General features: G+C 42.8%; 1 protein-coding gene across 4 annotated transcripts in view; it reads left to right on the plus strand.

The window, feature by feature from the left end:
- Positions 1 to 16,447, plus strand: part of aass (aminoadipate-semialdehyde synthase) — a 103,161-nt gene extending 86,714 nt beyond the window's left edge. For all 4 annotated transcript variants that reach the window (XM_080190804.1, XM_080190803.1, XM_080190806.1 and 1 more), the window contains 4 exons: positions 4,944 to 5,059; positions 6,262 to 6,350; positions 12,893 to 13,069; positions 15,956 to 16,447. In XM_080190804.1, the coding sequence (XP_080046930.1) occupies positions 4,944 to 5,059; positions 6,262 to 6,350; positions 12,893 to 13,069; positions 15,956 to 16,071 (498 nt within the window). In that variant the 3' untranslated portion in view covers positions 16,072 to 16,447. The remainder of the gene's footprint in view (positions 1 to 4,943; positions 5,060 to 6,261; positions 6,351 to 12,892; positions 13,070 to 15,955) is intronic.

The following is a 16,447-nucleotide window of genomic DNA, read 5'->3' on the forward strand; positions in this document are numbered from 1 at the left end:
CAAATCCCCTCTCAATCTCCTGTCCCTTACTCTAAAACTATGCCACTTTGTGATTGACCCCTAAACCAAGTTGCTTCCTATTCAGCCTGTCCATACCTCCCATAATCTTACACACCTCAATCATGTCCCTCTCAGCCTTCCCTGCTCTAGAGAAAAAAATCTAAGCCTATCCAATCTCTCCTTATAGCTCAAATGCTCCATCCCAGGCAACACCCTGGTGAACTTCCTCTGTACCCCCTCCAATGCAATCACATCCTTCCTATAGTGAGGTGACCAGAACTGCACACAGTACTCCAGCTGTGACCTAACTAATGTTCTGTACAGCTCCAACATTACCTCCTTGCTCTTACACTCTATGGCATAATTGATAAATATATATGCCTTCTTAACTGTCTATTCACCTGCTCTGTTGCTTTCAGGGATCTGTAAATAAGTACCCCAAGATCCATCTGTTCACTGAACTTCCTGGTGTCCTGTCATTCATTTAATAGTCCCCTGTCTTGTTACTTCCTCTAAACTGCATCACCTTGCACTTATCAGGATTAAATACCATCTGCCACTGCCCTGCCCATCTGACCAGCCCACCTGTATCTTCCTGTAAACTACGACCACCTTCTTGTCCTCTGAATCACTATGCAGCATTATGTTTTTTAACGTAGACAGGATTGGTTCAGTCTTTGATTGTTTTGGAGATATTGGCAAGGTGTCCAAAAAGTTGAGGGCCATCATGACTTCTTCCATAGCTAGTGGTGAAGTCAGACCTCCGGGCAACAGCAGACAACTCAGTGTATCAGCGTTAGGTATTTGGGCCCCAGGGTGGTGATCTAGGAGGTATTTATAAGACGCCAGTAACAAGGCGTTACTGGCATCTTGTAAATATCCGGGCAAAGGCAATGGGGTATATTGCTTTGATGTCTTTACATCATCATACATGGCAAAAAACTGCAGCATGCGACGGTGCAGAGGGACCTCGGGGTCCTTGTGCATGAGTCGCAAAAACCCAGCCTGCAGGTGCAGCAGGTGGTCAGGAAGGCGGATGGGATGCTGGCCTTCATAGCGAGGGGGATTGAATATAAAAGTAGGGAGGTCTTGCTGCAACTGTACAGGGCACTGGTGAGGCCGCAGCTGGAGTACTGTGTGCAGTTTTGGTCGCCGTACTTACGCAAGGATATTTTGGCCTTGGAGGGAGTGCAGAGGAGGTTTACTAGGCTGATACCAGAGTTGAGGGGGTTGAGCTATGAGGAGAGGCTGAATAAACTAAGCTTGTACTCGTTAGAGTTTAGAAGAATGAGGGGAGATCTCATTGAGACATATAAGATGATAAATGGGATGGATAGGATAGAGGTGGAGAGGCTCTTCCCGCTCAGAAAGGACAGTAGGACTAGGGGGCACAGCCTCAAGATAAAGGGGGGGGCAGTTTAGAACAGAGTTGAGGAGGAACTTCTTCACTCAAAGGGTGGTGAATCTCTGGAATTCTCTGCCCGTTGAAGTGGTGGAGGCTGCCTCACTAAATATATTTAAGACGCGGGTTGATAGGCAAGGGGATTAAGGGTTATGGGGAGAGGGCGGGAATGTGGAACTGAGACACGACAGATCAGCCATGATCTTATTGAATGGCGGGGCAGGCTCGAGGGGCTAGATGGCCTACTACTGCTCCTATTTCTTATGTTCTTAAAAAGTTCCAACTATGGTTTATAATCAGTCACTATGTTGAAGCAACTAACGGATGTATTGATGGAATTTTTTAATCCCAAAGACAACTGCCAATGCCTCTTTCTTGATCTGGGAATACCTCACCTCAGTGTCCGAGAAGGTCCTATGCAATAGGCTTCTGTTCCATCTCTCCAGTGATGCACCAGTATTGTCCCAACTCAACAAGAGAGGCATTGCATGTCAAGATAATGTATTTTTTCGGGTCAAAATTAGCCAATAAATTATAGGACATAAGTTGCTCTTCGACACTGTTGAAAGTCTCCAGCTGCAGTGCCCAGTCCCCACCACCCAACCCCCCCACCACCCTCAGACCTCCTTTGATAGTTCCGTAATAGGGCGCACAGGGAAGCCAGCAAAGAAGCTAAATTAGGAATAAACTTCCTGTAATAATTCACTAACCCCAAGAAGAATTTCAATTCCGCAGGGTTCCATGGAGTTGGCACCTCCTTAATGCCCCTCACCTTGTCTTTCATTGGATAAAGATCCTTGCTGTCCACCCGATAGCCCAAAATGGTCATGGCACTTGCTTGGAAGACGCATTTTTCCCTTTTCAGACATACCTCAACCTCCAAATATTGCTGTAAGACCTATTCCAGGTGTTCGTGTTCCAAAGTTCCAGTAACCAAGACATTGTCCAGGAACACCACTACCTGATGTCCACAACATCACTCACTGATGTTGTTCTCCACGACCCATTGAGAAATGGCGCATGCAAACGAGACACTAAAGGCAGGCAAGTGTACTCTTGTAGGCCCTTGTGCATATTAATTGTTACATACTTTCGGGAAGGCTCATCCAATTCAAGTTGGAGATACATGGCTCATGTCTAACTTTGAAAATGCTTGGTTTCCAGTTTACCTGGTGTACAGGCTTTCAATCTGGGGCATGGGATATCTGCCAAGCTTAGAAACCCTATTGACAATAAGCTTATCATCTCTACAAAGTCAGAGTGATTTATCCAGCTTAATGACAGGTACAACAGTTGAGCCCACTATGCGAACTGTATGGATATTATGATGCCCAGCTTTCCAGCCATTCTAGTTCTGTCTCTATCTTTTCCAATAGGAAATATAGAACTGGTCTTGCTCTAAAATACATATGCATAGTATCAGGGTGGAAGGAGATCTTAGCTTTGGTTCCCCTTATTTTTCCAAGTGCTTCTTGGAAGGCTTCAGGGTCATTAATGACTACGTAGAGTTCCCCTGCACCTTCAGCCAGTTCAATCCGATGCTTTGGAGCCAATCTCTCCCCATAAGGCTAGTTCCTTGTCCTCTTGAAATGATAAGTGGAAGTCAAGCTGACTGTACCTGTAAGTCATTAGGTTTGCTGTGATGTTCTTTATCCGCAATAGTCCTTATCTGTAGGTGGCCAGCCTGGCCTTGTGTTTTCTAAGTTCAGGGGCTCAATACCAGCCCATAGGTGATAAATCTGCTCCTTGATAGCAGAGAACGGAGGCTCTGTATCCACTTCTGTTTTCAATGTGTGACCATTTACTAACAACACCACCATTATGGGGCAACCTTTGTCGTGGAGATGCAATTTCATTGCATTGTCCCTGGTTGTGGGCTTTTCTGTAAGGTACGGTCCAGTACTGGCCTTGGCCTTTGCTCAAAATAGCACATGTTTTGACTGCCGCTATATCTTAGCTTTGATTGTGGTCTTCTGCTGAACTTGCAGTAGTCTACTGCCTGGCATCTACAACCTTCTGGAAAAGACTTCCTCGGATCCTGAAGGCTGTCCCTGACTTCCCTTTAGTGCCAGGCTCTGCCACTAGCAGGGATGCTGGGATATTTTACAGATAACATTGTTCTTAGTTGAGGAATGGACTTTGCATGAGGCCCCTCCCCCCAGTTAGAGGACACTGTTATCAGACGTTGCCTGTAATTCCTGAGCCCCTTTCTCTGTATTCTCTATTGATTGAGTTATCTAATTGTCTTCTTTAGATCCAAGTTGGGTTCTGCCAATAATTATTTTTGGACTATCAGCTCATTAATTCTGCAGACCAGCCTATCTCGCAATATGTCGTTCAAGTGTGTCTCAAATTCATAGTGCTCTGCCAATTTTCGCAGCCTGGTCAGAAATTTGGTGCAGAATCCCCAGTGGTTAATCCTGCTATGTTAAATCAGTATTACTGAAGTATCATAGAAGATTTTGTGTCATAATAATTTTTAAGCAAGTCCACCAATTCATTGAAGGTTTTGGAGTCAGGATCATCTCAGTAGGTCAGGCTTTTTATTATACTTATGGTCGGGACCCCACATGTAATCACTTTTTGCTTCTTGTCCCCCTCAATACTGTTGATCTGAAAAAGGTAATGCATGCGCTCAGCATTCTGGGCCCAGGCTTCAAGTTTCCCTAAAAGAGGTATATTCCTTACCAGAGGGTTAGAGAATAAACTCGCTTTATTCCTCGTTGCCAATGTAATAATCTTACCAAGGCCAGTCTTCTATAAAAACATAGAAGATAGGAGCAGGAGAAGGCCATTTGGACCTTCAACCTGCTACACCATTCATTACTATCATGGCTGATCATCCAACTCAATAGCCTAATCCTGCTTTTTCCCCATAACCTTTGATTCCATTCACCCCAAGTGCTATATCTAGCCGCCGCTTGAATACATTCAATGTTTTTGTGTTCCCATCACTCTTTTATTTACAGTGTTATTTGAATGCCTTTCAACAGCTGCAAAGCGCAGATCAGTTCTGAGTATATCGACTGCTGGCCTGAGTGGACCCAGCTGGTTCTAAACCTCCCCATTGTTTCCCTATTGGGAGAGCCTCCACTTGTCTCATAGGGGAGCTCATACTCAATGAGGCTCATAGGGAAAACAATTGATCATCCCCTGTGGCATCATGACACATAACCTTGTTTTCAAATAGTTTTCAAGGGGAGGGTCTGGGGTTGCTACAGTCCCAACATCTGTGCAACTTCCTCCAGTTTTACTTCTCAGGTTGCATGCCTTGCTCTTACATGTGATAAACCAACAGTTCATATTTGTGTGGAACTTGTCACTGAAAATAAAGACAGTGTTCACATTGTGTTCAGAGTTTGCCCAGCAAGCAATGGCATGCTTAATTTTAAAAAAATGTGTATCAGTGTAGCATGTGAATAGTATAAGTATGTTTTGTTGTGGCTTTCTCTTCCTCTTTTCCCTGCCTTTGTTGCCTCTGTCCCTGTAGTCACAGCTCATTATTCTAGTCAGACTATTTAAAACTCTTCTGTTTGTACAGAGAGAGCTCATGTGTGAGCTGGTGGGAATTCCATCATCCAGCAATTTGCAAAGCCTCCAAGAAGCTGTCTATGATAAGATTGGAAGAGATGATCACAGAATGAACACTCTGACATGGTGAGACAAGCATTGTTTCTTTTCTCTCTGCTGTTGGTCTCCTGAAGCTCTCACACCCTGTGATTGTCCAGAGAATTGGGGCAATGGCAGATTGCTCTCTCAGTGCCAGTGGTACTCAGTTCACACTGATCTGTCATGAAGAGCTGATGCGTTAACGATTGACTTAACCACATGTACGTTTTATTCCTTCTTGAGCTAGCACTTTTGGCATTTGTGTGACACTCAATCTAGCAGTCTGGATGTACACATTGCTGGAGGGGATGGGGCTTGAGATGGGAGGGGCTTCTTAAGACCCAAACTCTCCATCTTCAAGGTTGTTTGGAGAAGGGAGAGTTGTCAGATGTTTATTAGATTTGAACAACTTAGCACTGACAGAAGTCTTCACAATTGAAACGCATGTTTCTAATTACTGTAAAAGCTCTATTGAACAGTAAGCATTTTTCCTGTTTTAAAACATTAAATGTTTTTGTGTACTTGTTGAGGGGACAGGATAGTGAGCTTTCTCAGATTCTACTGGTTGTGCAGAGGTGGCTTGATTCTCTGCAAGAGTCCTATGGTTCTGTGGAGTTTCTATCAAAATTACCGCATGGTGGCGCGGTGGTTAGCACTGCTTCCTCACAGCGCCAAGGACCGGGGTTTGATTCCAGGCTTGGCTCACTGTGTGGAGTTTGCACATTCCCGCTGTGTCTGCATGGGTTTCCTCTGGGTGTTCCAGTTTCCTCCCACAGTCCAAAACTGTGTGGATTAGGTTGATTGGCCATACTAAATTGCCACTTAGTGTTGGGGGGCTGGTAGGGTAAGTGTGTGGGGTTATGGGGATAGGGCCTGGGTGGGATTGGGGTCAGTGCAGACTCAATGGGCTGAATGGCCTCCTCTTGTACTGTAGGTATTCTATGATTCAAATGGTAATGTTGGTGTCAGAATTCAGCCCCCATATTGAATCAGTTTAACTATCCTTTTGATCTCTTCTCTCTTTTTATTATTTTTAAATTCTCTCTCTCTGTCTCTCTGCTCTGTTCATATCACCCAAGGCATGCTGGGACAGAGGACATCATGTTGAGTCATTCCACCACTTAAGGATGTAGCTTGTCTGTATTCCAACTTACTAGACCTAACACCTTATTGGAAAGGATTATTTTAATTGGCACATTTTGTGAAATGCCTCCATTGCATGTAGTGACATTGATGTGCTTTCAATAAAGGCTAGGTATTTTGGAAGACAAACCTGTACAGAAAGAACAGAGCCTTCTGGAGACTTTTGCAAAGCACATCGAGCCCAAACTTGCCTATGGTAAGTAGAGGATTATATTTTCTCATGCATAAGCATCACTGAATGTAGCTACTGTGTGTTTTTCAATATTTTAGGAGTGAATGAAAATGAGAGAGAAGACATGAAGGCATAACCTACAAAATTGAAAGACGGAGGGTGGAATTCTCTGGCCGCTCTGGTCTAAAAACTGGAAATTCCTATCTGACCGTCAATGGCATTTCACATTCTCCACAATCCAACCATTAAACTTCCAGTGGCAAACGGGATGGGAGAATTCTGGCCCTAGTGTTTACAAGGTGCTAACTGGGTGGCGCAGTGGACAGCATTGCTGCCTCACAGTGCCAGGGACTCAGGTTCAATTTCCGGCTTGGATTACTGTCTGTGTGCAATCTGCACGTTCACCCCATGGGTTTCCTCCGGGTGCTCCAGTTTCCTCCCGCAGCCTGAATGACATGCTGTTTAGCTGCATTAGCCATACTAAATTCTCCCTCAATGTACCTAAAGAGGCACTGGAGTGTAGTGACTAGGGGATTTTCACAGTAACTTCATTGCAGTGTTAATGCAAACCTACTTGTGACACTAATAATTAAGCTTAAATTGAAGATTTAGCTAAGTTGATGTCCTGGATGTTTATGTTCAGTTCAAGGACAAGGAATAGCAGATGTCTTAGCTACTGAATCTGATTTCATGTCAGTATCTCTTCAAATGATTTATGAGCAATGTCATTGAAGATTAGTGGATATTTTATTTTAGAGGAATATGGTATGAAGAATTATTTTCTGTTATTGGTGTTGTACGTTGAATGAATACTAACAATTGAAGCATTTGCATAAATATAGCATCTGTAATGACTTTCCAAAGCATGTCACAGTGCTTTTGCATTCTAGTCATATTGGGTATAATGGAAGAAACTGAGGGGGGAGGGATTTTTCAGTCCCTTGCTGGTGAATTTGAGGGTAGGAGGGGGTTTTGTAAAATAAAATGGAAACCCTACCTTCCCACCCACCTCCAGCCTGCCTCCCATATTATGGGGGCAGGAAACACCTCAGGCAAATCTCCCATCCTTGCGTCTGTTGAGGTCCTTAAATGACCAATTAACGGCAAACAGCCCAGGAGCTTTCATTGTGAGGCTGCTCTCGGGCAGAAAGTGGGGTACTTTCTGAAGGGTACTTTCCTTGTGCTCATTAAGAGCATCACCCAAAGGTCTTTCCCACCCTAACACTAACATTTAACACTAGTTAGACCTCAGCTGGAATATTGCATAGAGTTCTGTGTGCCATACTATGGGAAGGACATGAATGCATTGGAGAGTGCAGAAGAGGTTTACAAGAATGGTTCCAGAGATGAGAAACTTCAGTTATGAGGATAGATTTGGAGAGGGTGGGACTGTTCTTCTTGGAGAGAAGGAGGCCAAGAGGAGATTTGATAGAGATATTCCAAATCATGAGGGGGCTTGACATTTGCAATGTTTAAGTAAAATTGTACAATAACAAGTTTGTATAATTGATGTGTGGAAATTAAGTTATAACAAACAACTCTGTTAAGTAATGGAAAATGATTATTAGCCTACTAGGCCTTCAGTGAGGCCAGTGCTTAGGATAAGAGACTAATCTAATCTTGCATCCGTTTCATAAACACAACATTCCAGGCTGGGACACAAGATGAAAACAAAGAACAATTTAATGTGACAATTATCAAATAATGAGATATGTTGACATAATTACACTAATGGAGAAAGTGGTTTTCTGTTGCTAAGAAAGAGCAAAAAGCTATGTTATGATTGGTGGACTATGTATGCAAATGAAGGATTAGAAAGTTGCTCATTCCTAATTTGCTGTAATTAACTATAACTGCTAAGTATCTGCATAGATCAACAGAACACCATAGTGAAATTCACTGTTCACTGAGTCTATTCTCCTTGCTAGCAGGTTAATAAAAAAATTGAAAGATTTGAGTGCCCACCATATATTATTTGGCTTAATCCTCAACAGATGGAATGTGTGAACAGCAAGACTTTGAGGCTCGGTTTTATGTATTATAATATCCTAGAGTAGATCTGAGCCAATAGCTAACCTGCCTCACAGTGCCAGGGACCCAGGATCAATCCCCAGCTTGTGTCACTGTCTGTGTGGTGTCTGCATGTTCTCCCCATGTCTGCATGGGTTTTTTCCAGCTGCTCCGGTTTCCTCCCAAAGTCTGAAAGATATGCTGGTTAGATGCATTGACCATGCTAAATTCTCCCTCAGTGTACCCAGACAGGCGCCAGAGTGTGGCAACTAGGGGATTTTCACAGTAACTTCATTGCAGTATTAATGTAAGCCTATTTGTGGCACTAATAAATAAACTTTTTAATAAACTTTTAACTGGCATTCTATTTTTGAGAGGACAATTCATCCATTTCACCTCAGTTCAAATTGTCCATTTTGGATTGAATGAGGTTAAATATCTATGCCATTCCTCATGTACCAGGACCAGTCTTGAAAGAGCTCCACAATCAAGCTTCATAACTAAAGTACTTTCACAGATTTAAAATCAGGCCCTGTACATCTGAACATTCTCATTCTGATATTTCTTTTCCCCAAAGCCCTGGAAAATTTTCCTTTTCAAGTGTTCAAAAGTTCACTTTTGAAAATTACCCTTGAATCTGCATCCATTGTCCTTTTACCTTGTACATCCTGAACCATCAGAAAAACCACAGGGGAGATTTTGCCATCTCCCAGCCGTGTGTTTCTCCAGAGGTGGAAGGTGACGTGTTGTTTACTAGTGGCGGGATTGTTTGGTTCCGGCCCCGTCAATGGGATTTTCCATTGAGGTCACCCCACGCCGCTGTGAAACCACAGGTGGGGGTGTGCTGCCAATGGGACAGGAGAATCCCACCAACATGAACATGTGGAGAATTCTGGCCCAAAGTCCCTATCTTTTCCCTTAGTTCTTTTGCTAATTATAAGTCTATGATTTTGCTTTTAAAATAATGAGACTTCCAAGGCAAGTTCATCCATCTTTTAAAATCAATGCATTCATATTGGGGCATAAAGCTAGGTAGCAACATGCCTGCATAAAAGATGTTGTCAAAAGTAACAAATTGGCACATATTTAGTATTCCTTAACAATATTGTGTTTTTCTCTGATGTTTCAGGTATATTGTGGGAATCATCTTTGAAGGATTCATGCGTACTTCAATATTTAAACTTAAAGTAAAGTTTATTTATTAGTCACAAGTAGGCTTGCATTCACACTGTAATGAAATTACTGTGAAAATCCCCTAGTCGTCACACTCCAGCACCTATTCGGGTACACTGAGGGAGAATTTAGCATGGCCAATCCACCTAACCAGCACAGAATATAAAAGTAGAATATAAAAGTAGGGAGGTCTTGCTGCAACTGTACAGGGTACTGGTGACGCCGCAGCTGGAGTACTGTGTGCAGTTTTGGTCGCCACACTTGTGGAAGGATATATTGGCCTTGGACGGAGTGCAGAGGAGGTTTACTAGGCTGATACTGGAGATGAGGGGGTTGGACTATGAAGAGAGACTAAATAGACTGGGTCTGTACTCGTTGGAATTTAGAAGGATGAGGGGGGATCTTATAGAGACGTATAAGATAATGAAGGGGACGGATAGGGTAGAGGTAGAGACATTCTTCCCGCTTAGAAAGAATAGCAGGACTAGAGGGCACAGCCTCAAGATAAGGGGGAAGCAGTTTAGATCAGAGTTGAGGAGGAACTTCTTCACTCAAAGGGTGGTGAATCTCTGGAATTTTCTGCTCGTTGAAGTGGTGGAGGCTACCTCGCTAAATACATTTAAGTCACGGGTAGATAGGTTTTTGATAGACAAGGGAATTAAGGGTTATGGGGAGAAAGCGGGAAAGTGGAACTGATCCACTTCAGATCAGCCATGATCTTATTGAATGGCGGGGCAGGCTCGAAGGGCTAGATGGCCTACTCCTGCTCCTATTTCTTATGTTCTTATCTTTCGGACTGTGGGAGGAAAGTGGAGCACCCAGAGGAAACCCACACAGACACAAGGAGAATGTGTAAATTCCACACAATGACCCAAACCGGGAATCAACCCGGGTCCCTGGCGCTGTGAGGCAGTAGTGCTAACCACTGTGCTGCCGCCGCACCAACATAATAAGTAAAAACTGCAGATATGTTACAAAAGTGATTTTCTCTGCATGTCTTTTGGTGAAGATGATCATGTACGTGTTTAAAATGTTCGTATTGTGGTTTTGATCATTTGAAAAGTTCTTCAGATTCTAACAGTAACTTTCTACCTTGATTTCAGGAATGGGTTGATCCCCCTGTGTAGATAATTATAAATCCATTCTTTGTAATAGCATTTGCAATTCTCTATTATAGCTTTCCTCTCTAATGCCATAATACATTGGGAATCCTACATTTGTATGAGTTTGTATTGAGCCTAAGTTATTCAACAAGCATGATCTTTGTTCGAAGCAAACATACATGTTAGCACTACATATTGCAAAACTGTCCTTACTATTTGCAACCTACAGGAGAAACAAACTCACAATTAAAAATTGATAGGTAAATATGTTCACACATGTAGCACGAGTTTATAAAAACATTTGCAACACCCTAATATAATTGGGGATTATTTTGTAAGTAATACAAAATCAAAATTCTGCAGATGTGAGAAATCTGAAATAACAAAACAAAGTGCTGGAAATACACAACAGGTCAGCAGCATATGTGAAGAGACAAAAATAGAAGAGTTAAGTTTCAGATCAAGATGATCTTTCATCAGAACTGATGAAAGATTTTGATAGATCATTTTGTGAGGTTTGGTTGTGTTGTAGTTATTTTGTAGTTCATTTTTGCTTCTGCATTCTAGCAAAATAGCCATATTAAATGGGATTTTCACTGTAACCTCACTGTCATGCTAATGTAAGCAAACACCCAACGGATACTGAATTGATGCCATAGTTTTTGGTGAGATTGTAGTAAACAAAGAACAGTACAGCACAGCCACAGGCCGTTTGGCCTACCAAGCCTGTGCCGATACATGACACCTTTCTAAACTAAAAACCTTTTGCCTCTACATGCTCCATATCCTTCTATTTCCTGTCTATTCATGAATCTGTTAAGATGCCAGCACTGAATGAACCAGCATTGCTTGTTATCTTTTACCTAAAATACATCTGATATCTGTGTTCAAATGCCAGTCAGCTGTTTAATTGCTAGATGTTTATACTACGTGTTGAATGTCGTATTTCATGAATAATTTAATAGCTTAATGCAAGTAATGGTGGATAGAGAAGAAACAGATAATGACGGATAGGGGATTAAACAAAGAATTTTCTCAGGTGCGGGGACTGAGTGTAATGTGTGCAAGATTGATACCAATACAAGGCTTGGAACAAATAAGCTATAAGGAAAACATAAAGACATTACAAATAGATCAAAGTTTTGTGATTGAGCAAAGTGATGGGAGATGATATATAATGCGCGCATTTGTGAAATTATTTACTTTGGTAGGAAGATTGGAAAAGCAGAATATTCAGGTTTGAATCCTGCCACGGTAGCTGGTGGACTTTGAATTAAAAAAAAACCTGAAATTTAGAATCTACTGATGACTATGAAACCATTGTTAGTTGTCAGAAAAACCCATCTGGTTCACTAATGTCCTTTAGGGAAGGAAATCTATTGTCCTTACCTGGTCTGACTTACATGTGCCTCCAGAGCCACAGCAATGTGGTTGACTCTCAACTGCCCTCAGGCAACTAGGGATGGGCAATAAATGCTGGTCAGCCAGTGACACTCATGTTTCATGAATGATTTTTTAAAAAGAGTAAAGGATTCTTGTTGAAATTTAATACAGCTTAGGTGAAACCACACCTGAAGTGTTTTGTCCATTTTTAGTCTCCTTACCAAAGGAAAGCTATACTTGGAGGGAGGAGGGGAGGCGTGCAAAGGTTCACTAGATTGGTTGTACGTGAGAAGATCAGAAGAAATTGAGTTGAATGGGCCTGTGCTTTCGAATGAGAGATGATCTTACTGAAATCTATCAAATTCTGAGAGGATTTGAGAGGGTGAATGCTCTCTAGAGAGCTTAGGGGTCACTGCCTCAGGGTCAGGGGCTGGCTGTATAAACAGATTCATTGGTGAAAATTCCTCACTCAATGGTTGTGAATCTTTGGAATTCTCTATCCAGAGGACTGTGATTTTCAGTTTATGATAATATTCAAGGCTGACATCAATAGATTTCTGGTCAGTAAGAACATCACTTGTAGGCTGGTAAAGTGGAGTTCATATGGAATAGAAGCCACAATCTTATTTAATAGAGGGAGCAGGCTCAATTGGTTGTACGATCTGCTCTATATTTTACGTTATATTAAGCAGAGCTCGTGGATGTACTGGAGTAATCTGTCCATCCCTATTTAATGCATGGACTAAGATGCATTTTCTTCATTGATTTTCAACTGGAATGTGTTTAGATGTGTAAAAGTGGAGTAGTGGTCCTATATCTTCAATACATACTTGTAAACATGTTGCGATCCAAATTATACAGAAATCCCTATTTGTGATATTTGCCTTTTTGTTTCAGCTCCTGGTGAAAGAGATCTGGTTGTCTTGCGGAATGACGTTGGCATTAGACACACTTCAGGTCAACTGGAAACTAAGCACGATAGCCTGGTGGTCTACGGTGATGTTAATGGTTTCTCAGCAATGGCAAAAACTGTTGGCTATCCTTGTGCTGTTGGAGCTGAAATGGTTTTAGACGGTAAATTATTTTCATTTCTTCAAACGGATTATTGTGTGAGCATCTCATAAATGTTTCTTTCTATTACAAGGGACTCTACTTTTGTTTCTGGGAAGAATCCAGGATCCTAATGCAAATTGGCACAAGGAATCCCGCTATCCCAAACAAATAGATTTCAAGGAACAATGGCTCCCTCTCAGTCAAACTGGTACTGAAGTAGGAATACGCCAGCCTTACTACCAGAAGTTTGTGGATTCAAAGGATTTAGAGTCATAGTGTGGGTTAATGCTGCAGTGCTGGTGGTGCTATCTTTCAGCTGACACGTTGCTTGCCTATTCAGGTAGATGTAAAGATTTCAACACACTTTTCTCTCAATGTTCTGGGGAGTGTTCCTTCCTCAATACTATGACGACAGATTAACTGGTAACTTGTCTCATTTGTTGCTTCTGGGATCTTGCTTTGTACAAATTGACTTCTATATTGCAATCAGAGCAATGATTACCATAGCGATTTGTTGGTTAAGAAGGATTATGGGGTAAAATGGCTTGTGCAGATGCCATTAATGATAAGGATTCAGTTTGCCAAAATGTTATCTATACATAAAACCTATTCTGACAAATGACTAGTGTTAAGTGTTGCGTGAGGGTGGGGAAGACCTTTGGGTGGTGCTCCCAAAAAAAAGTGTCATATTCGCGTGAACACTGGAGATTATCACACTTTTTTTCAGTGGGAGTTCAGAGAAGAATCTCCTATACTCTGCACTGCTGAGTGCCCTAGCGTGAATCATGTAAACATTCAGTGGACAGGGTCTATTCCCACTGGAGAGGCCGGCAGCATAGCGCTGAGCGGGCCACTGTTGGTCCCCACCCCACCACGGCCTGAACAGTGGCCCCCCCCCCCCCCCCAAAAATGCCTAGGCCCAGCCTTGACTACCACCCCCCGACTCCAATTTCTCCCCAGGAGGCTGCCCTGTTATGGGATGGGGTATAGAGTATAAAAACTGGAGTCTGATGTTGCAGCTGTATAGAGCGTGGTTAGGCCACATTTGGAGTACTGCATCCAGTTCTGGTCACCACACTACCAGAAGGACGTGGAGGCTTTAGAGAGAGTGCAGAGGAGGTTTACCAGGATGTTGCCTGGTATGGAGGGCCTTAGCTATGAGGAGAGATTGGGCAAACTGGGGTTGTTCTCCCTGGAAAGACGGAGAATGAGGGAAGACCTAATAGAAGTGTAAAAAATTATGAAGGGTATAGATAGGGTGAACAGTGGGAAGCTTTTTCCCAGGTCGGAGGTGACGATCACATGGGGTCACAGGCTCGAGGTGAGAGGGGCGAGGTATAACTCTGAGGGACATTTTTTACACAGAGGGTGTTGGGGGCCTGGAATGCGCTGCCAAGTAGAGTGGTGGAGGCAGACACGCTGGCATCATTAAGACTTACCTGGATAGTCATATGAGCAGACTGGGAATGGAGGGATACAAACGAATGGTCTAGTTGGACAAATGAGTGGCACAGGCTTGGAGGGCCGAAGGGCCTGTTTCCTGTGCTGTACTATTCTTTGTTCTTTGTTCTCCCACCTCGATGGCCAGCCCTGGTTGCTGGCCTCCCTCCCTCCCCTCTGATCCTGACTATAGAGTGGCAGTGGGACCCCGCACCCACACTAATCACCCTTCCATCAGGTCCTGCCCCCTTAGCATTGCCTGATGCTTGGTGGACAGTGCCAAGGTGCCCCCTGGGCATTGGCACTTTGCCACTTGGGAGGTGTTGAGAACCCAGGCTGGTGTTGCCAAGATGCCAATGCCCAGGGGAGCATCCTCCCACCACCAACCCTCTGGACGGCCCAGATTATCCCCCCTTCACTCCAGGGGGTGGGGGAGTTGGGTCGCTAGCTCTCCACATGCAGGGAGCTATAGTGTTCCCCAGTAGATTGAAACACTCCTTGTATTTGGGGGGGGGGGGGGGGGGGGGCGCGTGGTTGTGAGAGGTGGGCAGTGCTAGCAGGTCCAGAGCCTTCAGTCCCGAGCCCACATATGCCATTTAAAACAGATGCAAGTGCAGCTGCATCTATTTCCAGTTGGAAATCTGGCACTGGGAGATGGGTTTGTGGCCAAACGCTGAGCGCAAGTTGGGCTAGTCCAGCGCTGCCTAAATCTCCCTGCTCCCTGCAGCGGGATGGAAGAATCACTCTCCCATATTTGTTACTGAACTAACATGAATAACATGCCAACTATACACCGTAATTTGTTAACAATGGCAACAGTTCTACACATGCTCCTATTTCAGGAAATGCAAAATTTGACTGTTGTGCAATAATTATACAATCTGAAATGATGCCAGCATTAATAGACAACTTCAAAATTATGAAAGGTAAATGAATAGAAAATTTTTCTACTTGGAGAATCTGAAACAGTGGGACAAAAGTAGAAAAAATGTCACCAGTAAATCCAATAAGAAATTTAGGAGCAACTTCTTTACTAATAGCACAGTTAGATTGTGGAGCATGCTGTAATATGGGGGAGTTGAGGAAAATAGCACCGGCGCATTTAAAGGGAATTGAATAAACAGATGGGAGAGAAAGAAATGGAATATTATTTTGATGGGGCAAAATGAAATAGATTGGAAGGAAGCTCATGAGGCACATAAATATCAGTTTCTGTAATTTCTGTCTAAGTTTATCTCAAGACATCTTTTAAGTAATGGCAGCAAAAGTTGTTGACTTTGCACATGAGGCTATTGGGAGTGTTACACGTGTACAAATATGTTTCAATCTTTATTGCCCATGGACAACTTGCTCAAAGGTTTTCATTCCTCCCTTCCTGTAACTCTCCCACCTCAAAAAGATAATCACCATGCTGGAGATGCTTCTGATACCATTACATTGTTCAATATTTTATTGCGTTGTTAACAGGTGAAATCTCCACAAAAGGAATGTTCGGCCCTTTGACCAAAGGTATCTATCAACCAATCCTGGATCGCATCAAGGCTGAAGGCATTTTCTATACTTCAAGCAGCACCTTTTCATGAAAGATGATTTATTTTGTTACTGGGAAATCACGCAACACTACTCCAACCTTTGTTTTCCACAGACTTTATGTAACTGAAGCACTTATGACATTTTCAACTGTAAATTGCAAGTGGATCATGTGAAATTCTTCACCCACTGAGTGCTATTGACCTTTGAGCTCAGACAACCAGTTGGAGTATTTTGTGGTGTGTGGTCATTCATGATTAATTGAAGAATTGAACAATTAACAAAACTTTAGATCATTGATGCTGACTGCAAGCTGTGGTAATTAACTGTTAATAATCATTTGTAAAAACATTGTGACGTCAAACAGCTTTTCAGCTTTGTGAACGAAGCTCCCTTTGACTGACGTTTGAATACAGTTTATTCCTAATA

This window comes from Carcharhinus amblyrhynchos, chromosome 6 (genome assembly GCF_965287045.1).
Source record: "Carcharhinus amblyrhynchos chromosome 6, sCarAmb.v2.hapA, whole genome shotgun sequence".
Classification (NCBI taxonomy): domain Eukaryota; kingdom Metazoa; phylum Chordata; class Chondrichthyes; order Carcharhiniformes; family Carcharhinidae; genus Carcharhinus; species Carcharhinus amblyrhynchos.